A 27,139-nucleotide genomic window follows, 5' to 3' on the forward strand; every position below is an offset into this window, starting at 1 on the left:
GAGTAAAAAGGCGACCTCAACCTATGAAATGGGAGAAAATATTTGCAAATCATATATCTAATAAGAGGTTAATATCCAGAAGATACAGAGAACTGCAGTAACTCAACAAAGAAAAAAAATCTGATTAAAAAACAGGCAGTGGGGCTTCCCTGGTGGCGCAGTGTTTAAGAACCCTCCTCCCAATGCAGGGGACATGGGTTCTAGCCCTGGTCAGGGAACTAGATCCCACATGCATGCCACAACTAAGAGTTTGCATGCCACAACTAAGGAGCCAGTGAGCCGCAACTGAAGGAGCCAGCGAGCCGCAACTAAGGAGCCCCGCCTGCTGCAACTAAAACCCAGCACAACCAAAATAAATTTAAAACAACAACAACAACAAAAGAAAAAACAGGCAAAGGACTTAAAGAGACATTTCTCCAAAGAAGATACACAATGGCCAACATGAAAAGATGTTCAACATCACTAATCACTACAGAAATGCAAATTAAGACTCACAATGAAACAAAATGAAAAGACAACCCACAGCATGGGAGAAAATATTTGCAAACGAAGTGACCAACAAGGGAATTAATCTCCAAAATATACAAACATCTCATGCAGCTCAATATCAAAAAAAAAACCCGATCAAAAAATGGGCAGAAGACCTAAATAGACACTTCTCCAAAGGAGACATACAGGTGGCCAAAAAGCACATGAAACGATGCTCAACCTCGGTAATCATTAGAGAAAATGCAAATCAAAACTATCATGAGGTGTCACCTCACACAGGTCAGAATGGCCGTCATCAAAAAGTCTACAAATAATAAATGCTGGAGAGGGTGTGGAGAAAAGGGAACCCCCTTACACTGTTGGCAGGAATGTAAATTGGTACAACCGCTATGGAGAACAGTATGGAGGTTCCTTAAAAGCTAAAAACAGTACTACCATATGATCCAGCAATCCCACTCCTGGGCATATATCCAAAGAAAACCATAATTCGAAAAGATACATGCACCCCAATGTTCACTGCAGCACTATTTACAATAGCCAAGACATGAAAGCAACCTACATGTCCATCGACAGAGGAATGGATAAAGAAGATGTGGTGTGTATATACAATGCAATATTACTCAGCCATAAAAAAAAGAATGAAATAATGCCATTTGCAGCAACATGGATGGACCAAGGATCATACTAAGTGAAGTAAATCAGAAAGAGAAAGACATATAATATCGCTCATGTGGACTCTCATTTAAAAAAAGGATACAAATGAACTTATTTACAAAACAGAAACAGACTCACAGATTTCAAAAACATTATGGTTACCAAAGGGGAAACGGGTTGGGGGGGATAAATTAGGAGTTTGGGATTAACATACACACACTATATAAAATAGATAACCAACAAGGACCTACTGTATAGCACAGGGAACTCTCCTCAGTATTCTGTAATAACCTATATGGGTAAAGAATCTGAAAAAGAATGAATATATGAATATGTATAACTGAATCACTTTGCTGTACACCTGAAACACACATTGTAAATCAACTATATACTCCAATAAAAAAATTAAAAAAAAAACGCCACAGTGAAATACCACCCCACACCCTTTAGGATGGCCATAAAAAAAAAAGAGAGAAGGGAGGAAGGGAGGAAATAACAAGTAGCAGTGAGGATGTGGAGAAACTGGAACCCTTGTGCACTGTAGGTGGGAGTGTAAACTGGCCGTCACCAGCCTCTCTGGTCCCCAGAGTTGCTACATTACTGGCTTTCTCTTGGCGACACACTCCCGTCACCGGTACCCTAGTGAAGAACTCGTCTCACCACCCGCCTAAGCAAGCAGCTCCCGAGGCACTGCTGCTTCCTGTCCCACGTCGAGCCTCCAGAAGGACACAGTGGCCGAGCCGGGGGCCCCGTGAGGGAAGGCCCGGTGGTGCAGTGGTGCGAGGAACAGGCTCCTTTATCCCCGCTCTGTCCCCAAAGGCCACCCCCCGTGACCCACGAAGACAACAGACGGGAGAGGGCAACGAGATTCTGGAAGATAGAGACGAGTGCTGGCTGACTCAGCAGCCTCGAGACACCGGAAACCTAAATCCCTGCTGGGGAGCCCGCCAGCGGCGCCCCGGATGCCAGGGAAGCTCCCACTGCCGCCCTGTAGGCGTGTGAGGGCGGGGTGAGGGGTGGAAAAGGAGGCGGCGGCCGTCTGAGCGGGGAGCAGAGACCCCGACCGTCCCTCTGCCCAGCAGGGCAAGGGTGGGCTACCGTCCGGAGAGGCTTAGCGGGAAGCCTGGTGTCGGGAGGCCCAGGCCCAGCCGAGGGTGCAGGCGAGGGGCACCCTAAAGGCGGGCAGGGAGGGGAGTCCACACTCCCGTGGATCCCGTTATCCAGCCCCCACGCCGGGCCGGCCAGCCGACAGGCTCCCACTCACTCACAGCTTCCTGCGTGGTGTCCCACTTTCCACATGAAAGGCCAGCCAAGGATACTGAGACGCTTGAAGAAAACCTCTTAAAGAAACATAAAACAAGGAGAAGAGAGGAATTCAGGAGAAGGAGAGGCAATACTGGGAAAGATAAAAACTTAAAACCCCTCCAGATTCCTGATGAGGAGAGATGGGGTTATGCTGGGAAAGGAAAGGATGCTAACGAAATGAGGGAACAGGGAGAAGATCTTGGGAATAAATACGGTGGCAAAAATATTTTTCAAAATAATAGAAGTGTTGGGAGATAAAGTAGGCTACAAAAAGAAAATTGGGAGATTAATCCAGGATATGCAACATCTGAGTTCTGGAGACCCAGAAAGAGAACAGGAAGGAAGGAGAGGGAAGAAAATTCCTAGGACCCACGATACTGAGTCTTCAGATGGAAGTTTCTGGCACAGTGAATGAAACAGTCCCACATGGAGACTCCTCATCATAGACCCTCACAATCCAGGGGCGAAAAGAAGACCCTAGGAGCCTCCAGAGAAGAACCTGAGTCCCGTACAAAGGGCCGTGGGTCCCAATGGCCCTGGACGTCTCAGCATGAACGGGGGCACCAGAAGACACGGGAGAAACGCCTTCAAAATTCTGGAAGAAGGCAGTGAGAAATCTCACCTAGTTACCCTGTTAACTGAGGTGGGGAAAGAACGAGCTTCAGTAAAATGAGGGAGTCAACCAAGAAGGGGCCGTGGGACGCAGGGCCGGGGCTCTGGGAGAAGCGTGGGAGGCACCGCAGACCAGGCTGGAGCACGAGGGCCGCCGGGAGCCACAGCTCCCGGGAGGAATGGAAGCCGCGGGGGGTCAGGGCCGGAAGGGTTCTTCAGGCGCCTTCAGAAGACATGAGGCCGGAGGGCTGTCAGAGGAACTGGAGCAAAGGACAAAGAAGGGGGAAAAAAAGGCCGAAGCAACTTTCAATTCCAAAAAAAACAAGAAGTTGTCCAAGAAAGGAAATTAATCATAGTACACTATGTGCCTTATCTGAGAACAGTGTCTACATAGTTCTAATGCTGAACTGAATATGGATTTGACCAGAAATTGTGATGTGAGCCTGTTGGAGGAATGTGGGGCGAGAGGCAGGCGCCAGGCTCTACAGCAGGAACGTGTGACGCAGCCTTACCGGGCGGGCGGGACCGGCCCAGGCCTCAATTCCTGCACCACCGCAGCAGTCCTCCAGGCAGGTGGCTGTCTGCCTCCTCTGACAGTCCAGGAAGCCGCGGCACAGAGAGGTTAAGTTGTTTGCCTAAAGTCACACAGCTAATAAGTGGCAGAGCCAGGATTTCAACCCAGGGAAGTTGGTTCTAAAGTCCGTGCTCTAAACCGCTGTGCTCACCTGCTTTGGGTAGGAAGGCAGACAATTTAAAACATCGGGAAGCAGTGGTATAACCAACGACGTAGAGACAAATACCAAACGCCAACAACAGTTCAGGGGCTTAAACGGGTCTCTTCAAGGGACTGGGAATGGGTAGGGATTTTATTTTCCTTGTAAAGTTACTTGACTTTATCTTATGGACATGTGTTGCTTTAAAACCTAATCAAAGGGCGGGGACATGAGAGCACCAGCCATCAGGAGAGCAACGAACTGGTCTGGCCCCGGCCCAGCTGTGTGGCCTCAGTCCTCACCAACCCGAGACTCGGCCTTGAGGGGCTGGGCGGTTTCGCTGCACTCTCTCAACTCTTCACGTTCTGGTAGCGAACAAGGCAAGCAGTGGTTTAGAGAACGTGCGCTGCGAAGAGAGCCAACCAGGGTGACGGAGGCCAGAGGGCTGGGGTGGGTGCCGCTCAGGGAGGGTGTCACCTGGGCAGCCGCCACTCAAGCCCCGCCCCTCCGGCCTGCCCTTCCTCCACTGTCCGTCCCTGCAGTGACAGCTCCCATCCCGTCTCTGTCCTGCTCAAGGCTGGCGGCTGAGACCGAGGCGGCAGAGAGGAAGGGTGGGCCCGAGTGGGCGGCTGTGATGGCCTGTGGGCACCGCCTATCCTCCCCGGAGGAGGTGGGGCGAGGCCCAGACCCCCAGACCAGCCCGTGTTTGCTGGGAAGAAAGTCGAGTCCTGTGAGTTAAGTGTGACTTTTCCAAGGGCCACCTGGCCATGTGACTGGCGGCAGAGCCCTCTTGGCACGCCGGGGCCATGTCCCTCGGTGTCTGAAGGGCTGGGGGCAAGCGGGGCAGCTCGATGCCAGGCTTGGAAGAGGGGCCCCGACATTTGACCTTTCGTTGCCGTTTCTGTTTGAGTCACTCTTACCCAGATCACTTTGGTCGGTTATGTAATAATCTGAGGCCCAGACCCAGGAAGCGGGGTAAATATTTACCTTCTCTCTCACTGGAGCCATGGTCGGTCGCTGGGCTGAGTCACAGGGAGGCAGTGTCACCCTCTAGGACCTTGAAGAAGGAAGGAACACAGAAAGGTGCAGCTAACATTTTGCTGCGTCTTGCCGGGGCCAGAATGTAAATTTAGTGCCGAAACCGGAATTCTCTTTGGTAGCTGATGACAGGTGATTATTCATGTATATAGATATACACGTGTATATATATATATATATATATGTTTCTATTTGTTTATCGTTATTTTTACTTTTCTGTAATATTTACTGTTTAAAGTCCTCTTAAGAGATTGAAAACTAACTGCTCTACAGAACCGCGCTTCTACAGGGCTTGCCGCCACGACAGGCTGCCTCCTCTGACACGAGTCGCTCTTCCTGGAACCCTGCCTGGTCGGGAGTGGACGCCCGGGGCGAGGCCGCCCGTTTCCCCGCCGCGCGGGGCCTGTGCGTCCGTCCTCGCTCGCTCGCAGCTCCCGGCCGCATGGCCCACGTGTTCGTGTACGGGACCCTGAAGACGGGCCAGCCCAACCACGGGGTCCTGCTGGAGGGCGCCCACGGCCGTGCGGCCTTCCGGGGCTGGGGTCGCACGGTCGAGCCGTACCCGCTGGTGATCGCGGGGCAGCGCAACATCCCGCGGCTACTGAACCTGCCGGGCCGGGGGCGCCGAGTGGCTGGGGAGGTCTACGCCGTGGACGAGCAGATGCTGCGCTTCCTGGACGAGTTCGAAGGCTGCCCGGACATGTACCAGCGCACCCGGGTGACAGTCGCTGTTGAGGGGGCGGGCGGGACCCTGCAGTGCTTCGTGTACAGCACGGCCACCTACCCGCCTGAGTGGGTCCACCTCCCGTACCACGACGATTACGACTCTCAGGGGGAGCACGGGCTTCGCTACAGTCCGCGGGAAAGCAGATGAGAAGTGCTAGGGGAGCGGCCGCCTGAGGACCGAGAGCCTGGTGGTCGGAGGACGGCCTCGTGGGGTCCGCACTCGCTGAATGCAACAGCCTGTGAAGACCCTTTGAAACAAACATTTATAAATCTCTATGGGGGGGTGGGGGGGAGTGTCTTCTTCAATGGCAGCCGGTTTCCCAAATAATTTTGACATGACGAATAACAAGATTGCTTCCTGAAGTCTGTCTTGCTGATGCTGCTTTACTGCTTGCTGCTTAAACAGCAGCATGGGCTTGAACGTACTGGATGAGAAAAACTCAGGATTTTAATTCCCCTGAGTGACATTCTGAAAACTCATTTTATGCTTTTCTTATTATGTTGGTGTTTTTTGTTTTTTTCTTTGCTTCAGTCTGAAGATAACATTTAAAATGAATATAAAGACTTGTGTGTGGCAGCTGGATTTTAACAGCCCTGCTGTATCAGTTCTGTCTGACCTGTAGCACTGAGAAATTTTTTTAAAGCTGATTTTAGACGTCTCAATGTAATAAAAGAACCTCAAAAAAAAGACGCTGTATTTTAGAGTACTTCTGAATATATATATAATATCATTCTTAATTTTCAGATCAGGCTTATTACAGAGATTATGTATTAAAGATCATTTAAAGTTAAACTAGCTGTTTTGGGAAATCAAATATAAAAGTATTGGTGCTATTGTTGGCCTTCTTTTTGAGTCTACTTATTTGGTAGAAGGTTCTTTTCATTCTCATCTAGCAAAATAGCAAGCGCCCACTTGCTGGCAGAGCATCTGGCAGAGCAGAACACCCCAGTTTCAGACGGACGCTCACGGGAGCGCAGGGCAGGCGCGGTCCCTGCCCCCACCCCCCACAAGGGAGCAGCGTTTGGGGGCGGGCCTTTTGGAGAAGAACCAACACATTAGTAATTTGTTCTTCAGGCCTGACAGAAAGCTTCGCTTCCAAATACAAACAGCACCTAAACTAATTTTAGCAAGGCACGAAGTGCCAATTACTACCCACCTCCATCCGGTCACCTGTCAGGGTTGGCGTCAAATCAGCGCACGACTGCCTCTGCTTCCTCACCAGCAAAGTACGAGATGTATTCTGTGAACTCCAGAGCGAGGTGAAAACGCAGCTGCTGGTCCCGAGTAACCTCGGTCTCCGTTGGGAGAGCTCACTCGCTCTCCAACTTAACGGTAGACTGTGATCTTTAACTGCATCTGGCACAAAAGCATGATTGTGATTTTTAGCCCTTTTTTCTTAATTGGAAACTTGCTTCACAAAAACACAGAAAGGCGGGTATGGGTGTCAGCTGTGGCAGCCCTGCCCACCACCACTGGGCCAGGGGAGCCCCGAGGGGTACCCGCGCTGGTGCCCCGGGATAGGTAAGGGGGTCGCCCCTGAGGACTCGGGGTCCACACTCACCGCTAGAGCCACACAGGAGGGACTTCCAGGACCGTCATCTGCGCTGTCTGGGCTTCGGGAGGTTATGAACGACCGGAAGCAGGAGTTAGGTCCTCAAGCAGGATGAAGCAGGTAATCGGGTTACAAAGTGGCAAATGCTAACTTAACGAAACTGACGGCCAAGAACTGGTATTTCTATAAATTTTTAAAAAGGATCCCAATGAAACGCCAGTATTGAAAGTCTACTGGCACAGCCCATAGCCTCTTATGTACATTGTCTTCGTTCAAAAAAAGGGCAAACTAATATTTAGACATATGTTCAATTTTATTGATTTAATTTTGACACTAGGAAATCTCACAGCAGAAGTACAAATCGTATGTACAAGTATTTATATCAATAAAAATTTCCATTGGTGATTTTTTGGCAGAATGTTGGTTTTGACTATATGTGGAATAAATATGACCATGTAAAATCTGCTACACAGGGGTGTTCCTGCAAAACGCTTGAATAAACTGAGTGTGAAAGAACAGTAATACAAATGGCTAATTAAATCGGGTGATGACTGAAAGGCTATAAATACTTCATTCCAGTTCCACAAGCAGATCTCCTTCTCCAACTGTGTCTCCAGCTTTACAATGCACCGATTTCACCTTGAATTTAAAAAAAAAAAAAAGGGGGGGGAGAGTAAGAATTACTAACTAGACCAGGAGGAAGCCATCTCGTCATCCATTTCTGGAAATGACGGGACAGCCTGGCGGGCTGTGGAGCACAGATAGAACATTCGGAGGTAGGGCGTCCACCAGAGGGGACCTCGGGCACAGGGACGTCCTCGCCGCCGTGGGCTGTGAGCCGCCACCTTCCCCTCCTTCTCTTTGTCGGTCCTAAAAGCTGCTGGTCGCAGGGCCTCTGTGCTGTCCTTTGCACAGGTGCCCTCGGGGGTCTCAGCTGGCAGTGATTATGCTGGATGAGTCTCCACACCCGGGAGAGTTAATGGTGTACTTAGTGTTAAACAAACAGACCCACTCACAATTATACAAGAGTCAAAACAGGTACTAATTAACAGGAGAAATTCCCTAGCCTGACCAGAAGCCGCCTTCTGAAGGGAAATGAAATTCCTCAGAGAACGAGCGCTGCTCGACGTGCGGCAGGCACTGGGCTCCCGTGACGCTGCCGCCGTGCCCTTTCACTGCACTGATTTCTCCCGATTTTAGTCAGCTTTTGCTTTCCCAAATTTGTGTTCACTTTTAAAACTAGAGACAGTCATTTGACTTGGAAGTTCTTGCTGGGGCGTGAAGATGAATGATGGGTTGGAATTGGCCGTCTGGGCAAGCGGCAAACAGGAAAAGTGCCAGAGACGTGGGGCTGGGTGCCCTGGCCTGTGTCCCCGCGGCTCTGCCATGAGCCAGCAGCGGCAAGAAGGGCCTTCTCCTCTGGAGTTCCAGCCCGGGGTCTCTCGGGACGAAGAGAAGCTGTGCAGTGACACTTGAAAGGCCTCGTTCCGCAGGAGCTATTTGCACTGAAGTGGCTGCTTTTTATCATCTGAAGCCGCTGGTGTTTTTATAGGATGTATTTGTCATGATGCTGCGATTCCAGAGTGGAGGACCTGCTGCCACTGTGAACGGGCCCCCGGGAGGAAAACTGGCCTCTCAAAGCAAAAACTGCCAGCCCCAGGCTCAGGGGCCCGGTCCTCCTCGCCCTGTGGGGCAGGACTCGAGCTGACAGGGCAGGGCCAACGTGCGAGTTCACCCAGAGCCCATCACCACCCTGACAGCACCAGGGCCTCCCCAGGAGACCCAGGCCCCGAGGACACAGACCACGCAGACGGGCAGGCTCCTTGCTCCTTCAGGGAGCTCAGGCCACGTTCATTTTGGCGTCAGTGCCTCAGGCCAGCACACGGGCCGCTGGTGTGCATCTGATGTATATTCTGGGTCCCCCAAATGAGGCCAGGTGCTCATCACAGAGGGGAAAGCTCATGACAGTCATGCAGTGTAAATGTTGACTAATCCCAAGGGACAAATAGAACAATTTTTACAAGAGCAGAAACCAGCACTTTCCTGTTCACTTCTTAAAGGGTCATCAGGTATGAGAAGCAGGATTCCCCCAAAGCCGCAGAGCGTGCCGATCTCCTCTCCCAGACCCCGAGGAGACTGGGTGCAGCCGTCCGATGCCCCTCCAGGCTGGTCACACGCTGGGCCTCTGCCCTCCTGGCTGGGGCTGGACCGGGGTGTCCCCCTCGGCCTGTTCTCTGAACATCAGTTCCATTTCCTTTGCGGGAGGCAACTGGAGGCTGTGTCTCTCTGACGCAGACTTCACTGGCAGCTGACAGGACCTTCTGCCAGGACACCCACTGTCCCCAAGGCTCAATTGCGCCTTCCAGGCATGGCCACAGGGCAGGACACAGCCAGCCTACACTGCTGTCCCCACCCCGCCCGACCTGCCCAGCCTCTCCTCGCTCCACTGTGTGGTACTTTCAAACCAAACCATCCTTCAGAAAAGGATCATTCTGCTACAAGTAGTGCCTTTCTAGTCGCAGGAAGAATTATGAAGTTATTGCTTAAAAAAGCTTTTCTATTTTCTTCAATGAGAAAATTCAATTAAGAAGTTTTACTCTTAACAGATTTCAGTACTAATACATCTTTTTTTCTCCCTAAATTGTTAAGTCCCACACGTGGATGTGGGTCTTTCAGCTTTTTTTTTTTTTTAATTTATTACCTATTTACGTATTTTTGGCTGTGCCAGGTCTTCGTTGTGGTACGCGGGATCTTTAGTTGCAGTATGCGGGCTCTTAGTTGCCGCATGCGGACTCTTAGTTGTGGCACGCAAGCAGGATCTAGTTCCCCAACTGGGGATCGAACCTGGGCCTCCTGCACTGGGAGCACAGAGTCTTACCCACTGGACCACGAGGGAAGTCCCCCTTTCAGCTCATCTTGATCTAAAAGTGAATTGTTCTCTTTGTGGAGAAATTATCTTGAAGAGTTGCATTAATTTTTACAATCTCTAAAACCATTTCGTGCTGTGTCACCTAAGTCTCAGATAACTAACTGCCTCTAAGACAGATGTAAACATTAAAAATTAAAGACCCCTTAATTCGAAAGACATTAAGGTGAAGAACAGTTGTTCTTCGACTCCCTGGATGTCACACAGGCTCTCCTGGAAGGCCTGCACATCACACGGATGCAGAGCACAGGGAGCCCCGATCGCAGCGCCCTCGTCCGCAGGAGGGAGAGGCTGGGAGAGACCCCGCCTGCCGTCCCCCGCAGGCCCCAACCGTCCAAGATTCCAAGGTGGAGGTTCTGCCTCCTGTCACAGCGGCCTGGGCCGGTGGGACCTTGGGGACATACCTTGCCAGTTTTCCCAGCTGTCATACTGTTCTGCATCTTCATGGCTTCAATCACACAAATTTCCTGACCTTCTGCTACCTGGGAAATGAACAATGTTCAAGAGTGAGGCCATTAAGAGAATCTTCTTGTCAAATGCTCTGAAATATAATCCAAACAGCAGCAATAGCCTCTAATACTTCATATTCCAAGTACATCTTTGGGGACCGCAGAGAAAGGCCATTCCCTCTATCATCAAGTCCTTGTTAGAAAAACATCCCTGATATTGGAGGCTTTAGGTGCTGCTTGTGGGGCCTCCCCTGGGAATCTCTGAATCTGCCTCTGCCACAGAGCTGTGGCAGAAATGGAATGCCTTCCACTTACGTGAAACGTCCAGGATTAGCACGTCTCTATGGACAGAAAGATCTGTGGTTTCCAGGGGCGGAGGGGAAGGGGGAGTGCTTGCGGGTGGGTGCAGGGGTTCTGCAGGGGTGATGAAGTGCTCTAAGATTGACTGTGGCGATGGTTGCACAATTCTGTGAACAAAAACCACTGAAGTGCACGCGTTAAAGGGGTGATTGTATTGTACTGTGAACTTTATCTCAGTAAAGCTGTAAGCAAAAAATGGAGTTTCTGTCTGTAGCCCTGGGGGGCTGGGAACAACAGCCAAGCACCCAGGCCATGGGGGCCACTCTCCCAGCCTTTGCATGGCATGCCAAGGACTGACAACCAGGTGGCTCCCAGAAAGCGCCTTCAGGGAGTGATTTCTGGAGCTCCACCCATTCCTTGCAAGGAGGCCGGTAGCTCCCAGGGGCACTGGCTCAAGCTTCATGCTCAGCTGTTTGCCTTCTGGGGTGAGGGAAACCCAGGCGGAGCTGGGTATAAATCCCTTGGGGTTAAACCTGGGACTCCCACCCAGGAGTCAGCTGTGACTAAAGGCCCTTCTATCTATTCTCCTTTCTCCGCCCTTGATGGGTAAACACCAAGGAGCTGGGCTGGCATTTTTCTCCTATCTTTGTGAAAAGGGCCTTGAAGTCTTTGAAATGGGAGAGTTGAATTTCCTGGGGCACCCGGCTGTGTGGGGTGCTGGTGGGCATCCTGGCGTGGGGCTCCTGGACCCTTGTGCTCAGCCAGCGTTGCAGAAGTGCCTGGAGAATGTTCTTTCCTGAAATCCCCAGATATCTCCAAGCCTCCCTCCCGGCCCCCCGTGGGGCACAAGCTGTCTCGCTGGCATCGGGACCGCCGGAGCCCTACGCGTTCCTCTCCTCTGCTGGTCAGGTGGTGGGCTGCTTTTTCCTGGCACAGAAATATAGGAAGAGAGGGGATGCCAAAGCTCTGGTGCTGGCACGGAGGCGACACTGCGCTGGAGAGCTGGGCACACACGCCGCGCTCGCGGCCCTTTGTGACTCACCGTCCCCTGGCACCTGCATTCCAGAGAGCGGAGAACTCACTTTAGGGTCGCTCTTCAACACGCAGGAGGAGAGCAGTGAGGGAGGCTCCCGGGCAACGCGGGACCCGGTTGGGGTGTCAGAACAGCCAGCCCTCAAGGCGTCCTTTCCGAGCCTTTTTCTCCCTTTTTCGAAGGCAGGCAGGGACCAGGCAAGATGGGAGGAGGGCACGTCCCAGAAGTAGCGCCTGCCGTGTACCTCCACACACAAAATGCTGGCGGGCCCGGGGCACGGCTCTCAGGCAGAGGCTGAGGGTCCAGAGCTGGCCTCACGCAGCAGCATCCCCACTCAGAGACGGGGCATCCCGGCATCAGGGCCCGTGGCTTTCTGGGAAATGGATCTGATATTCAGCCACGGAAATTCCATCCAACAATCAGTGATCGGCTCTGGGAACTCCTTCCTCCCCGATGGACCAGTGCCCGCAGTGGGCGGCTGCGTGCATTCGCCTCACCCCCTCCCCCAGCCGGGCTTCCTGTGCTGGCGTCTGAGCGCCCAGGGCCCGTCTGACCAGCCCCAGCCCCACGGGCTTCTCTTGGGCGGGCGAGAGCTTGCCCTCCTGCAGCTGCTCGGCCCACTGCTCAGCGCCGCGGGCCAGAATGCTCTGTGGGATCTTTAAGTAAGTGAATTCGCAGTTAACGAGACTATGAAAAAGAAACGAATGAAGCTGGGAGATTTCCAGCGGTCACTAAGGGGGCGGAGACCAAACTGACAGTGATGCCCATAAGAAACGCGCAGAAGGATGGCCGGGCCCCGGGCCACAGCCCCACTCCAGGCTCGAGCTGGCCAGGCTGGAGGTGAGTGAGAGCAGGGCCCGAGAGCCTGGGAGCCGTGGGAGACAGACGTGAAGTTTCTGGGGCTCCACTGTCGCTGCCCACTGACCGCCTTTCCTGGCAGCTCTGCGTGCTTGTGGCGAGGGTGATCTGCAAAGAGGTGACTTGCAGGCAACTGCGGGTGGTCGGTCCCCAATCATCCATCAGAAAAACAAAACCTCTGATTTAGCCGGAGACAATCCGGGAGACGTGGGAAAGTCCCCCAGGTAAAACACCCCCTTCTCTCAGATTGTGTCACTCTGGCAATTTGATTAAAAGGGCTTCAGAGAAAGTGCCTGCGGATTGGAAGTGCCGATCTGCTGCCAGACGGGCAGCGCTGGCTGCCCTGAATCTGGAACCATCCTCACGGCTCTGTCGGCCTTTCCTTTCCTGTTTCCTCTCCCTAGTTTCTTTCCCTGTTTCTGCTGGTCTCTACTTATATTATTTGGTGGAAATTTAAGTAACGCGTTTCTCTTTCTCCGTTCACTCACAGCAATCCGCTTTGTCGTTTGTTTTTGTTCATTCATCCCTAAAAGAGAAAGAACTCTTGGAAGTTGATCCTTGATGTTCCACCAAATAGTGAGACACATTTCGGTCAGCAGAAACATGTTATACGTGCACGCACGCAAACACACATACACACATGAACTTGACCTAAATTCAAGCTATTTCATCCCTCAAAAACCCAAGTCAGGGAAGCAAATACAGTAAAACCGTACGTCAAAGAACACAGACGGGGCTGTTAACTGGGGGCTGCTCCACCAACCTGCTGGGCCCCCAAGGGCCGCAGTTCCAACAATAACCCGGACAAGATGACACAGGCCTCTCACCTCAACAATCTGGAAGCCTCCTTGTCCAGAGGTGCCTGCCCCCATCCCCTGCCCTCCCCGAGCTCCGGAAGGCACTGGAAACACCGCCTGGATTCCCCTGTGTGCCCAGAAAGTGGGGACATTAACTGGGTGAGCAGAGAGGGCGCCTCCCCGGCCAAGTCTCCCTCGGACAGCGCGCACGCGGGGTGCAGCCACTGCAGGGTTTGTGGGCGCACACTTCCCCAACACTCTGGTGAATCACTGCATAACGACTTAATGATTGTGACAGGATGTCTCCAACATCGGGCTTACAAAATGGTCACAAGCCTCGCAAGTCTCTTTGATAAACCTACTCAGCCTGATGTACTTCTCCGCTCCCTGTCTAATTGGTGTAAAGTTTGGAGGTCTGAATCCTGTATCTTTCATCCGGCTTATTGCGTCCTCTCCTTTGACATGGGGTCAAGGTTCACATTCGCATCTGATTATCGGAGCGCACTCATTAAGCGGGAGCCTGCCTTGCCCCAGAATGAGTAAAGCTGGGGAGAAACCTCAGCCCATTTACTCAGCAGATTTGAGCATGCTTGGGAGGCCTCAATGTCACCCGGCACAGCTCTGTGCTGCAGAGTTTCAGACATCTCCAGCTGATGATTAATTGTGAGTGATGGGAAATAAAATCCAGTAAAGCCAGCTGCTTGCCACGGTCGGCAAAATGGCTCTGATGGATACAGGCTGCCAATTTTCCAGTTTTACTGGCAAGTCTTCCAAGTGTAATTAAGGGAAGTTATAAATGATATGGAAATCTATCAAGTTCCATTTATTTTCAGAGGACTCTTTCCCCAGAGACTTTCATCTTCAAGCTTATAGTCCGCTTTGTTGTGCTAATGATTTAAACCACTTCTTATTTCTGACTAAAGCCCCCAATATCCTCTACCAAGTTTGCTTTACTCCTTCCCCAGAGATTAAAAGACACAGAACCTTCTCCAGCACATGTCCCTCTGGGACAACATGCTAAGGCTGGGACACATTTGGCAACTTGTATAGTTCAAACTGCAAATGCATGAAGAAAGCCCCAAGAAGGTGCACGAAGAGAAAGAGAAGAGAAGGGGGGAGAAAGATCTCCACCAAACATAAAAGGAAGTCCCCAAAGTACAGACTTGAAAGCTGTGCTCAGGACCAGATATTCATCAGAAGGTGGTGTAGCTCACTAATGTTATTTGATTTGGAATAAAAGCATGAAAATGATGGCAAAGGCCTAAAATTGGAGATGTAAAGGATGACTGCACAGTATTCCATTTCTCAATTTCATCCTTCAGAGCCACAAAATGGGGGTGATACAGTGACGGGATGAGATTTACAGTAACAGCTGTGGTCTTCCCACACAAGGGAGGCCCTTCTAATGGGCTAAGGTCTGTTTTGAACAGACGGGGAGGAACAAAAAACAAGGTTCCCTATTAAGAGTGTGCAGTCATATTTCTGATAAAGAAAATGATTATGGGAGTCAGATTTCCTACAAGACAGTCCCTAACCCTCTTTTGTCGTCCACAACCAGGGCTGTTTTAAAGGTGTTATCATTTAGATATAGGAAAGAGGCCGTAAACGGCGTGGAGGGTTTTTCCCCCGTAAGCCTACTCTCTAGCAACTGTAAAGGATGCATAGGAAACTGTGCCAGTGGCATATGGCTTTCTACTGTGCTAAACATTCATACAAAAGACAGGTTCATCAGTCATTGGAGTATCTGGGTAAAAAATTAGCTCCTGATGGATGGAATTTTGAGCTTACCTGCTGCTAGTACATTACCAGAGAAACACAGATTTTGAAACCCACATGACATTAGAAACTGCAGACCATGAAATACGACACGTGCAGGAGCACATAATGTACGCCAGATTATACAAAATAATAAATAAGCTATTTAAACCCTCTGCCTAAAATTGGGCCCACTGCAAGGAACCCTGGGTCACTTCTACACAGGCCAATTAATGCACAGCATCTGCTGTATAGAAGCCGGGCATGAAGCACTTCCGAATGATTTCAGCAATTAAAAGAGAACTGTTTCCTGCCTGTTCAGACAGCAACTGTTTCAATGCAAGAGTGAGCACCAAATCACTGTGTGCAGCTGAAAAATTAAGTCCCCTCTTTTGGGGAAGAGGGGTGGGTGGGAGGAAGAATTTTTATGGAAAAAGGAGCCTCCTTTTGTTGTCCTAGATTCTGTGTTTTCTGCCAGATTAGACAGAAGGCTCGGAGGGCACAGCGGCCCGCCGCAGTCTCCCCTTCTGCTGCACCGGCCACCCGAAAGCAGGGATCAATATCAACCCTGCTGCCGACTCCACAAAAGTGAAAATCCTTCAATTACGTTTTTTAAGGTTGTGCTACTTAGAACACAGGTGCCTGAATGCAATGCATTTTAAGGCCCTTAGATCTGAAGAAAGACGCAGTTAACAGCCACAAGGAAAAGGCATCTCAGATTTGGTTAAAAGGCACTGCGAGGGGCTTCCCTGGTGGCGCAGTGGTTGAGAGTCCGCCTGCCGATGCAGGGGACACGGGTTCGTGCCCCGGTCTGGTAAGATCCCACATGCCGCAGAGCGGCTGGGCCCGTGAGCCATGGCCGCTGAGCCTGCGCGTCCGGAGCCTGTGCTCCGCAACGGGAGAGGCCACAACAGTGAGAGGCCCGCGGACCACAAAAAAAAAAAAAAAAAAAAAAAAAAAAGGCACTGCGAGGATTGAGTATAATAACTTCCTCTTTCTGAGCCGGTAAGATAGGCTGGTTAACATCTCCTGACATTTCGTGAAGAAGAAACATGCGTTCCCATCCCAAGATCTTCGCGTAAAGAGGGTGGGAGAAGAGACCCGGGGAGACAGGGCAGTATGTAAGCAGTGATGGAAGGAACCATCATCGAATTACAAAGAAAAGCGAGGGCAGGTGACAGCAGCGCTGCCAAGCCCCTGGTCTGCGGTGTAAGACCTCCCTGCACGGGTCTCATCACCAGCAACTCACTCGGGAGGGTGCTGCTGGGGCTTCCTCCCTGGATGTGCCTGGGCGTCAGAGCGGGAGCCCAGAGGCTGGGGACGGAACATAGGGAGGCGGCCAGTATACAACGAGCCCAGTTTTCCCTAAAATTCCTTAAAATGAAGAAAATTACGACTCCCTTCCACCCTCTAAGTTAGCTCAAAACTGGAGCCAGAACCTCTCAGTTACAAAGAGAACCAGTTAAAATTGATGTCATTTATAGTACTTTTAACAAATCAGTCTGGATCCTCGACCTCTGTGAAGTAGGCTGCTTTAAAGGACTCAGTGAAATAATGATTTTTTAAATTTGTTAATTTTTTTTTTTTTTTTAGCAAGAAGGTGAGAGGAGATATTTTGAACCTTGTTAAGGTTGGGGACTGTCATCTTCAACAGTGTTTAAAACAAAGATAACATACCCTCTAATTCCAAGTAGATCCTCCCTTGAAAAATAAAATCAAATGCCAAACTTGTAGAAGACTTGTCTACAATATTTATTGATTGATCTATAAAAATATTTTATCTTATATTGATAATTATCATTAAGTTAAACTGTAAAAATTCCCAAATTGTTACCACCAACAAAAATTTATCGTAACATTCAAAACTAAATGTCATCTGGAAAAGATAAAAAGGCCAGATTCAGGATAGCCATTACCTCTGAAGAGGGCAGGACAGGATTTCTCCTGGGGAGAGGCCACGGGGCAAGTTCACCATATAAGCAATGTTTTATTGTTAAATAAAATCTGAAGCAAATATGGTAAACGTGAGCAGAGAGCATATGAGTACTTGTAGTATTCTCTACAACTTTCTGTATGTTTGTAATATTTCATAACTTAAAGTTTAAAAATGTTACATAATGAATGCATGAAGCTATATACCTGCTTTGGAATACAATCTGAGGTGTGGGTGAAAAACTGGCACCTTGTCAAATAAACCATTTGAATAACCACTGCTATAAAATATGGAAATTTAATCACTGCAATTACTCCACGAGTGTAAATCAACATCCAGAAACTGGAAAATCTATCAAACAGCCGAGCCAGGACCTCTGCCAGGGAAAGATGCAGCTACCGATACTGGGCCGCGTGAAGCCCACGGGTCACTGCCAGACAGGCACGTCAGGAAGGCCCCACCCGGCCCTTCCCATGGGGAAGACCTAAGGCCAAGGGAGGCTTCAAATGCTGCTTCTTCCAGAAATGAAAAGAAAGGTCTCATGCCAAGTTTATTCTCAATTTCCCCTACATCAGCTGTAAGCTCAGTTACAGATGGTTTAGGGACAAAGGGCAGGTGTGAATATCGTTCTCTGAAACAGGGCACCTGTGTCTCCAAAGCGGTGGTGTCCCCCTGCCTGGAGGCCTCTCCCCAAAGGAGCACATGCACGGAGGAATATCAATCAGGGCGAGATCTGGGTGGTTCTCCCAGGAATCATTACACAGCTTCTGTTCTCCTTGGTGCACTTTTATAGTATATACCACTTTTGCCTAAGACATTGTTCATGAGAACAGCAATCTCGAACAGCTAATTACCCTTCTGCTGCTAAAGGTCAATTCCGTCATCAGGCAGATCTTCCTCATCTTAGCCCTGCAAAAAGACTCCAAATTCTGTCTTACTAATATCAAACAGACTAAGTGGTAAGAAAAAGCAGCAACAGGTGCTTAATCTCCATCTATTATTTTACCTGGTCTTACAAACTAATAACTCACAATATAATAATTAAGAAAGAAGGAAATGTAAACGGGTATACAGCCTGCTTCTGGTTCATGTCTCACTTAATTTGTGATGTTATTAAATAAGATGAATATTTCTGATGCAAAGCTGAGATGACTGCAGAATCTAAACGTAACTAGAAACCATCTTAATTAAATGCAATATTAAAATATCCCCACGGGTTGCCTCATTTTTATTTTTTGTTTTGTTTCGGATATCAAAGTCAAAACGAAAATTGTGCCACAAACTCAGCAGCTGTTAAGTCTAATGCTGGGGAAAAAATGTATTCAGCATTATTCTGAAAGAATATATATTTTTAATATTTTTGTTCAAGGAATCATAAAGATAGAAGTTTAAAAACTTAATACAAGTTATTTTTTAAATGCTTTGATTATAGAAGTGCCCCTGGTTTATATTATTAAATGTACAGAAAAATAGGTATTTTTCAAACTGAAATGAAAATCAGTTATTGTAGAAATATTTTCAGAAGGCAGGCAAAAAAGGCACATAGGAAAGGCATATAAAAGTCATTCTTGGCAACTGTTTCCTCAATTACATGTGTGATTCTAGATGTTCTCAATCCACTCCGACGTCATTTCTTTCTGGTTTGCGTGCTTGTATGCAATTTACTGCTTATGAACTGGCATCCCTTCCCGACATACTCAAAGAGGTTATTATACAATCATTTCAGAAATGATTTTCCTACCACATTTAATGTTAAATAGCAGGCAACAGACACTGAAAAAGTATTAGCGACGTTTGCTGGGTGAACTTGAAACAAGCACTTAGAGTAAAACCCAGCTCCTGAGCTGAGAGGGAGGGGGACCTCTCCCCAGAAAGTCTCTGAGCACACTGACCGCTTCCAAATGGCCACCTCGGATTATTTCGTCCTGAGCTTCTTAAGCTCTGTGAACGCTATTTACTTCGCAGGGCAGAACTGTCCCTTTATTGTCTATGACACTTTTGTGGAGCAGGTTATTGCCAGGCTCACCATTGTAAGATTTGTCAAGTTTTACTTATGCTAAATATAAAAATTACAGACAACTGGGATTTAAACTATAAAAAATAACATGACAAAGAAAAATAGAATACTTGTAGGCCCTTAGCTGTGTTTTTGGTCCTTGTTTTCCTTGAAAATACATAGAGATGACTGATTCTGTTATCTTCCTACTGATAAGAGTGGAACCTGGCTCAGCTAGTGTTATTGCTAGGGACAAGACAACACGTCCTACAGTGTTAAAATAATCTTCAACCGCAAAACTTAAAAGCTACAAGTGTTATTTTTTTATAATGGCCTCAAGTATGTGCCGCGCCTTAGGTCCAAGGAAATTTTCGACTGTTTTAATTACACAAGGCAGATTTAACTCTAGAAGTTGTTATAAGAGCCGACGATTAAACATCCCACTCCCTGCTTTTGGTTTAGCTATTAGCAGTTTGGGACACTTTTCACAAATAATAACTCAAGGGAAAATACTGTCTTATCAAAACACAAGGGTACAGAATATGGAAGGAAGTTCGGCCAGGACCAAAAGTGGCCCTGGAAGCCGGAGAGAGGGATGAAAGCAGGCATTCCGTGACCAGCCCAGGCACATGCGTGTGCAGAGCATTTATTTACAAGGGGACCCGGAGACCAGGAGGCGGTTCAGCAACCCACCCCCGCAACCCCCCACAGTGTGCTCTGACTTTAGAGAAATACATAAAATAGAGGCCCCAGGTCCTTCTCAAACCAAACCAGTCTTGAATACCCACGTTTAATTAACAGTGGTGGTTTCCAAGGTCTGAGCTCCCCCCACGAACCAAGGACCCACACCACACTGTTCCATTTCACCAAAACGCCTAGCTTTCCCACGTTAACCTATTAAGCAGGAAATGGAAAATACGAAGGCTAAGCCCTTCTGGTGTCTGGAGCAGCTGCTGGCAGCAAGGAGGCTGCAGGCCCCCTGCTCTCCGGGGAGGGGGGCCGACAGCCTGAACTGCGCCCCCCCAGGCTCCCAGCAGGGGCTGCCACCCCCTCCTCCTCCCTCCTCTCAGGCTCTGACTCAGGTGTTGGAAAAGTGAGGATTGCAGTGAAATGTGTATTTTTCTTTTTCTAAGCACAAATGTGATTTTATAATTAAAGCCACACAGTTAGGACCAACAAGCTCAGGATGGCTGTACACAGCCTCTGTGGCTTGCAGAATAAGCTTAAGGAGGAAAATGGAAAAAACAACAAAAACCCCTCCCGCTGTTTACCAACCTACACTTCTAGTCACTAGGAGATTGTCCTGACTGCCCTGGTCATGTAGTGAGTGTAGGCATTCTTAACGTCAAGGCCAAGGGGCTGTCATCTCAGGGCCCTAATCCTTCAGAACCAACAGATACAAGACAAACCCCTCCCCGACATTCAACACGGAATCTGCATTAAGCATCGCCTCTCCCAAATCCTTAACACTAGCGTGTTTGACAATCTTAATGAGTGTTTTCTTCCAGCAATGTCAATGCTTTCAAAGTAAGCCTAACAATTCACAGCTCCTGAACCTCTTTTATGCTCTTCTAGAAAAGCTGGTAGTTGTTCCGTTTCTATATCATCAGGTAAAGCAACTGTTGAGTCAGTTTTCCAACTTCACATATCAGTTTCAGGGCTAATCATTTAAACAGCTGAAACGGATCATTTTTTCTTAATATTCATCTACTGTAAATACTTTTCTAGAAGCTAATGCCAACCAACTACATGAGTTTTCCTCAACGTTATTTTACTTACGTTAATAAAGAAATACAAGGCAGTTTTAATGTAATCTTTATAGGAAAATATATAAACTCCTGTGACATAACAAATACAAAATGGAATCACCGTATCATCCATTAAAGACTGTCATGTTTGGTTGTTATCTTCCAGCACATAAACAAAAATGTGGGGACTTAAGCACTCCCTAGAAACCTTCTGGTTGCATCTTTGTCTTCTATTTACTTTTGCTGCTGATCAGTAGATTTCTATCTATGCGCTGCTACTGTGAATGTATCCTTTTGTCCATAGCATGCTACCTTGAGACTGAACATGTGAGGAAATATTAACATAGCTTTGATTTGTGCCTTGATGTCACAAGGTCAAGATGAAAAAATTCAAACTGTGATCCTAAATTTTATTTCGGAAGTGCTCTGGTACTATACAGATTACAGAATTAACTTTCCTTAGTACCCTTCCTATTTATTCCAGAATATGTGCAAAAAATTCCCCCATCGGGGGATCATTTCTTGGCATGACTTCTCTAAGGATGCTTAAACCACAGAGAGCTAGAGAGTAAACAGAAATTTTAAATGAAACGCTTCCTGAAACACTAAATTTGCCAAAAAAACAATGAATCTGGCCTTATTTCTGTTCCAGTCCCCGGTCATTTGGGAGGAGAGGCACTCAGAGATATTGTTACTAACCTAATTCAGATGTGAAACTGTTGGACAAAGAATGCACAAAAGCTCCTCTGCTGTTTTGTGGGGTAGTATGACTCAAGAACGAGATCCTGCTTCAGTCTGCAACAGCCCCGAGACACACACACAGACACACAGACACACACAGAAGTACGGTCCTTACCAGGTCCCCAGGCTTGACAGAGACGGCCACCACCACGCCAGGCATTGGGGAGCGCAGAATACTGCTTGTGTCCTCAGCCGCTTTTTCCAGCATAAATTTGTTCAATTCTGCGGCGAGTTTGGTTAGGATACGCATCTTGTACTTAAAGGGAAAAGAAAGTGAGATTAAATGATGAACTTTTCCTCAAATGTAGCATTCATTCAAAATCAGCTTTTAGCTTTTAAATTACACCATCTCTCAAGTCAAGTGGTTTTTCACGACTGAACACAAAAGCAAAATATATTGGTTTGTTCCTGCCATATGTTGCGAGTCGGTTGTTTAAGAAATTTCTTGGAAGTAGAACTACTCCAGTAATTAATTAGTGATAAATAGTAATCACCCTGTATCTTTTAAGAAAAACACCTCAAAACTTTATAAAGAAAACAGTGAGAATTTCCTTGTATTCCCTTCACCACTTACAAACTTATCCCAATTGACACAAATTCCACAGCTGGGCCAGCCCACGGGAGAAAGGGGTGCTGCCAGCAGACACCGGTAGGTGGCAGCAGCCAGCCGTGTCAAACTGCCTGCTCCCCCCAAGACAGCGGCTGGACTATGTATCAGTAAATTAAGACAAAGGGTTTTGGTGTTCATTTTGGGCAAAATAATATTTAAAAATGCACATTTTTTCCAGTGACATAAAATGTTATGTTCACGATTGAAAAAGTTAGCTTTTCTTTTTAGGCACAACACTTTCCAATGTAACAAGATGGTTAGAGTTGATAGAGATGAAATATAATGTGAATATCCTCTGCACTAAGAGGCAATAATTCTAGATTTTAAAACCACTGACAGAAACATGATCTGCAGGGCTTCCCTGGTGGCGTAGTGGTTAAGAATCCGCCTGCTAACGCAGGGGACACGGGTTCGAGCCCTGGTCCGGGAAGATCCCACATGCCGCGGATCAACTAAGCCTGTGTGCCACAACTACTGAGCCTGTGCTCTAGAGCCCGCGAGCCACAACTACTGAGCCCACGCGCCTAGAGCCTGTGCTCCGCAACAAGAGAAGCCACCGCTGCAATGAGAAGTCCCCGCTCGCCGCAACTAGAGAAAGTCCGTGCACGGCAAAGACCCAACGCAGCCAAAAATAAATAAATTTTAAAAATAAAAATAAATTTAAAAAAAAGAGATCTGCACAGCCCAGTACTCTAATGGCACGTTTTGTAGGTGGCTCTCAAATAATGAGGGGTACGTTAAAGGCAGTTCAGTCAAACAGAACATTTCTAATAAAGGGAATTTCTGCCTGGCGGGAAAAATCCTAGATCTCTGTGAATAAACACATGAGCCACAGTTTGCTCTGTTCAAACAGAAACAAAATAACCTGGCCGGAGGAAGTGTTACTTGGTGAAGGTGGAACCACCACCTGAAGATTTTCAAATTTCTACCAAAGTGCATTTCCCTGGGGGAAGACAGATGCAGTATCCAGGCAGCTCCATTTTGTTCGGAAAAAGCTGCTGTAACTCAAAGCCTCCTGTGGGCATCGTGATGGCAGGGAGGCACAAGCAAAATGGAATCACCCTTAATTCTGTCCAGGGGCGATGAAATCTCTTAAGTGTGCTCTCTCCGGGGCCTGGTTTCAAAAGGCGTGGCGGGAGGGCCCACAGAAGAGCTTCGATGGCCTCAGTTCCAAGCAGGTTTGCGACACTGTGACAGGTTGAATAATAACATCTTTTGCATGTTTCTTTACTCCTGAGTGTGTGTTTTGCAATCAAGACGTACAAGTGTCTGCCAGTTTTGGAAGGATATGATCCTTGAGTGAAATTACAGTGCAAATAAAAGCTTTTTGCTCCTATTAAAATTCATCTGAGTCATAAGTGGTGAGGGAAAAAAGCAAGGAGAGTGCATTCTGCTGTCAGTCTAATACTAAACATTCTGGGCAGAGGGGCTATTTATCAACGACGAATTGTACCTCAAAGTCCTTCATTAAATCTACGGGAGGGGGGCTACGGGGAGGGGGAGAATATAATCGTACCAAATTGCACAGTTTTCGTATCTGTGCTCAGTCTGCCTTGGAGAAGAAAATCCAACATCACCAGAAGCATCGGGGTCAACAAAAAAAAGTTCCTTTCCTGGCTGGCACCACCCTGTGCAGCTCCTCCTCGTGACTGCTCAGCATCGGGCCCAGTTGGCTGGTTTTCCCCGGAGCGTACAGATCTTTTTTCTTCTTGTTTTTCGCACAACTTGACTTCAAAATGTGAACTCAGGGAAAGTATCTTTCTACACTGAGGACAATATGACTTATCACATTTCACCACAGTGGATATATACCCTTAAAAACTAATTTTAGGGCTTCCCTGGTGGCGCAGTGGTTGAGAGTCCGCCTGCCGATGCAGGGGACGTGCGTTCGTGCCCCGGTCTGGGAAGATCCCACATGCCGCGGAGCGGCTGGGCCCGTAAGCCATGGCCGCTGAGCCTGCGCGTCCGGAGCCTGTGCTCCGCAACGGGAGACGCCACAACAGTGAGAGGCCCACGTACAGCAACAAAAAAAAAAAAAAAAAAAAAAAAAAAAAAAAAAAAACCTAATTTTAGCTATATCACAAACGAGCCTTAATATAAATAAAATGCTAAGACTGTCCCAAGCTCCATGTCTCCCCAGAAATGACAAGATCCTGACTAAAACTGGATCCTTTTACTATTTTTATAATTTTCATATCTTTGGATTTCTTTCTCTGTAGGACTCCTGCTTTGCTTGGAAAGAGATGTAAAAGAGTCACAAAACTCAATGCCTTTAGATGCAGTCTTTGTTATTGATGAGATGTTCCTTTTCCTTTTGTATTTGTTTATTGTTCTTAAATCTGTTTGGGGGATAAGCGACTTATTGTAATCACAAGTAAAAAATAACAACGGCGTAAGTGCCTCAGGAGAGGCCCTGTTGCACATAGTTGGCTGAGACATGACCTTTCTGAATATAAAAAGCGGCGGCAGAGAGAAGGTTCTCTTTTTAAGACTACCTTTGATGTTGCCCTGACCTTCAGCGTGCCCACACAAACACGGCTTCTGGAAACAACCCCTTGGCTGGCGCTGCAGCGGGGCACGGGGCGCAGGCCAGGATGGGAGCTGAGCGGAGAGCAGCATATGGGCCCATCAGAATGAACTGCCTGGTGAGAACCGTAAAAGCTTTTCGATGCCTCAGAAAAGAAGTCATTTAAGAATGTACACTAGGGCTTTCAGAGCTTGTGATCAAAACTGCTATTTATTGGTTCCTCTGAATTCTTCGGGGGCACAAGCAGAGCAGCCAACGGGGTGAGAGATTTCAGGAAAATGCCCCATGACCTGTGCAGACTTTGATTTGATGCTAAGTATTTGAATATTCCTCATGGGCTCCGTAGAACTTTCCTGGAGAGTTTTGATTTTCAGTTGTTGTTGTTACTGTTTTCAAGCAGAGAGACCACCAACTCGATGTTTTGGGGGTGGGAGGCCAAGATGTTAAAGGCTCGTTGACGGGACAGAGAAGCACAGTCCTGGCAGAAGCCAGAAGGTTCTCCCTCTGCAAGGTCTGGAGAGATGTCAGCAATCAGGGTTCGAGCCTGCCTGCTGGTGGGACCGGAAGCTGAGCTGCTCCCGGGCTCACGAGGATGGAACCCCACCCCGGGGGCGGGGGGGTAGGGAGGTACTCTCCAAACCACAGTCAAATGATTAAGTTCTTGAAAACACACCTCGCAATGTAAGCTGGAGCAGAGAACAGGTGCTCCCGGGCTCCGGCTCCCCGACCCACAGGGCACCAACAGGTGGGAAAGAGGCCTTACCTAATAACCTAGCTATGGTCAAATAACCCCAGGCCCGGCTTCTAAGCAAATTAATTTTGTGGTGTCTGCAATGTAAAACCATGTCTAACAAGAAAATTTCTCCCAAAAAGTTCAAAAGAAAGAGAGAAAAATCATACCAGACGTAAACAGGATCAGGAAGAAAACTGTAAGAGATGGACAATTAAAAGGAACACAATGGAATTGTTATAAAAATGAACATACAGCTCTTAACAGGGAACCTGACCACGGGGAAAAGGTGGGGGTCAGAGCCGGGCGGCTGCTGGCGGAGGAGAGGGCCAGTCCTGGCTGTGGGGGGAGAGACGGCTTCTGAACCAGGCTTGGTTAACGAAAAAATCCTGTCAGTGGGCACGCCCAGCCGTGCCCTGCACACCCCCCACTCGGCGCCCTCATGGTGGACACGCTGCCCTCAGATGGTCGCACGACACACCGTCCTGCTGGTGTCCGTGTTAGTTTAGCACATGCATCTCCTCATGGGGCTTAAATCCCTGCTCTCCCCAAGGCCTCCAGATCTACCGGCGGTGTAACACATCCCACGTGCTCACGTGCTTGTCAGACTCAGGGGTCTGGGGGCCCCTCCAAGAGGAGTGCGTTCAGTTTGTTTATGTATTTTTTCAGTCGTGATTTCAGAGCCTCTCCTGTCTTTCCTCGTAAAGTAGGCTCAGCTCCGGTTTTCTTCCCTACGTCATTCTCCCCATAATGAGGAGCGTACACATGTACAGCTGATGCACTGCTCATGCTTTTTCACACCGACTGTGGGCCCGCTCAGCCAACGCGGACTCAAGATAAATGACAAAGCTTCACTGTCAATTACTTTTCATCAATTATCTTAACATCCTGAAGCACTGGCCCTGGACTGTACATCGACCCTCACTAAGTAAGGTGGCAAAAACATTTCTTCAAATACAAGGATCTCCAACACTTAAGCTGTGTCTTCATTTCCACCGCGTGGCAGGGACAGCTAACACTCAAATGCTCCTCTAAAAGTCTACTTTCCTAACTCTGAGCCAGAGGTAAACTGTCAATGTTTTTAAAGTGACAGAAATGACTAGATGCAAAAATGAGGATGCATCTTTGAAAACATCAGTGTTTCAGAAAAATAGGAAAAAAAACCCCACAAGATATAAAGCATTTAGGTGGAATTAGAACTGTAATTCAACCTTGTTTTCCTTTCCTACAGTCTTCGTGGGATACATAATGAACACTGGCAGAAGAACAAAGCGAGGGTTCCAAGCCAGGCAAAATACATTCCCCCTCTGCTTCATTCAGCATCGGGCCCTGCAAAACCAAACCAACAAAAATGTTCATGAAACAATACTGAAAGCACACAGAATTAAAGCTGGAGCTGTCCTGCTGGAGGTACACCCAGGCAAAGGAGGGGGAATGAAGAGACAGCGGTTAGAGCGCCTGGCACCGCCGCAGTCACCGGGCCGGCCTGTTAGCATAACGCTGTGACAGCTCCATCGGGACGGTCTCAAGGTAGCTGTCAATCAAGGATGCATCATTTAATCCAGCAGCACTCGGAGGACTTTCTCCGACAACCCACATGACAGCATATCTACAGCTCTATTTATATCAGCACCCAGTTGTGTTTA

General features: G+C 48.3%; 2 protein-coding genes across 10 annotated transcripts in view; one reads left to right on the plus strand and one right to left on the minus strand.

Moving 5' to 3' along the window:
* Positions 1-5,253: 5,253 nt before the first annotated feature.
* Positions 5,254-5,685, plus strand: GGACT (gamma-glutamylamine cyclotransferase; the record flags this gene model as incomplete). The annotated part of the gene is made up of 1 exon (XM_079722097.1): positions 5,254-5,685. The coding sequence occupies one exon, from the start codon at positions 5,254-5,256 to the stop codon at positions 5,683-5,685; it is 432 nt and encodes a 143-aa protein (XP_079578223.1).
* A 1,531-nt stretch (positions 5,686-7,216) lies between these two features.
* The window catches only part of PCCA (propionyl-CoA carboxylase subunit alpha), a gene marked incomplete at its 5' end in the record, with an annotated part of 354,285 nt that continues 334,362 nt past the window's right edge, over positions 7,217-27,139 (minus strand). For 7 of the 9 annotated variants that reach the window (XM_079721934.1, XM_079721931.1, XM_079721932.1 and 4 more), the window contains 3 exons: positions 7,217-7,729; positions 10,421-10,498; positions 21,742-21,882. In XM_079721934.1, the coding sequence (XP_079578060.1) occupies positions 7,661-7,729; positions 10,421-10,498; positions 21,742-21,882 (288 nt within the window). In that variant the 3' untranslated portion in view covers positions 7,217-7,660. The remainder of the gene's footprint in view (positions 7,730-10,420; positions 10,499-21,741; positions 21,883-27,139) is intronic. The other 2 variants (XM_079721935.1, XM_079721933.1) reach the window with 1 other exon arrangement.

Source organism: Hyperoodon ampullatus (genome assembly GCF_949752795.1).
Source record: "Hyperoodon ampullatus genome assembly, chromosome: 16".
NCBI lineage: Eukaryota > Metazoa > Chordata > Mammalia > Artiodactyla > Ziphiidae > Hyperoodon > Hyperoodon ampullatus.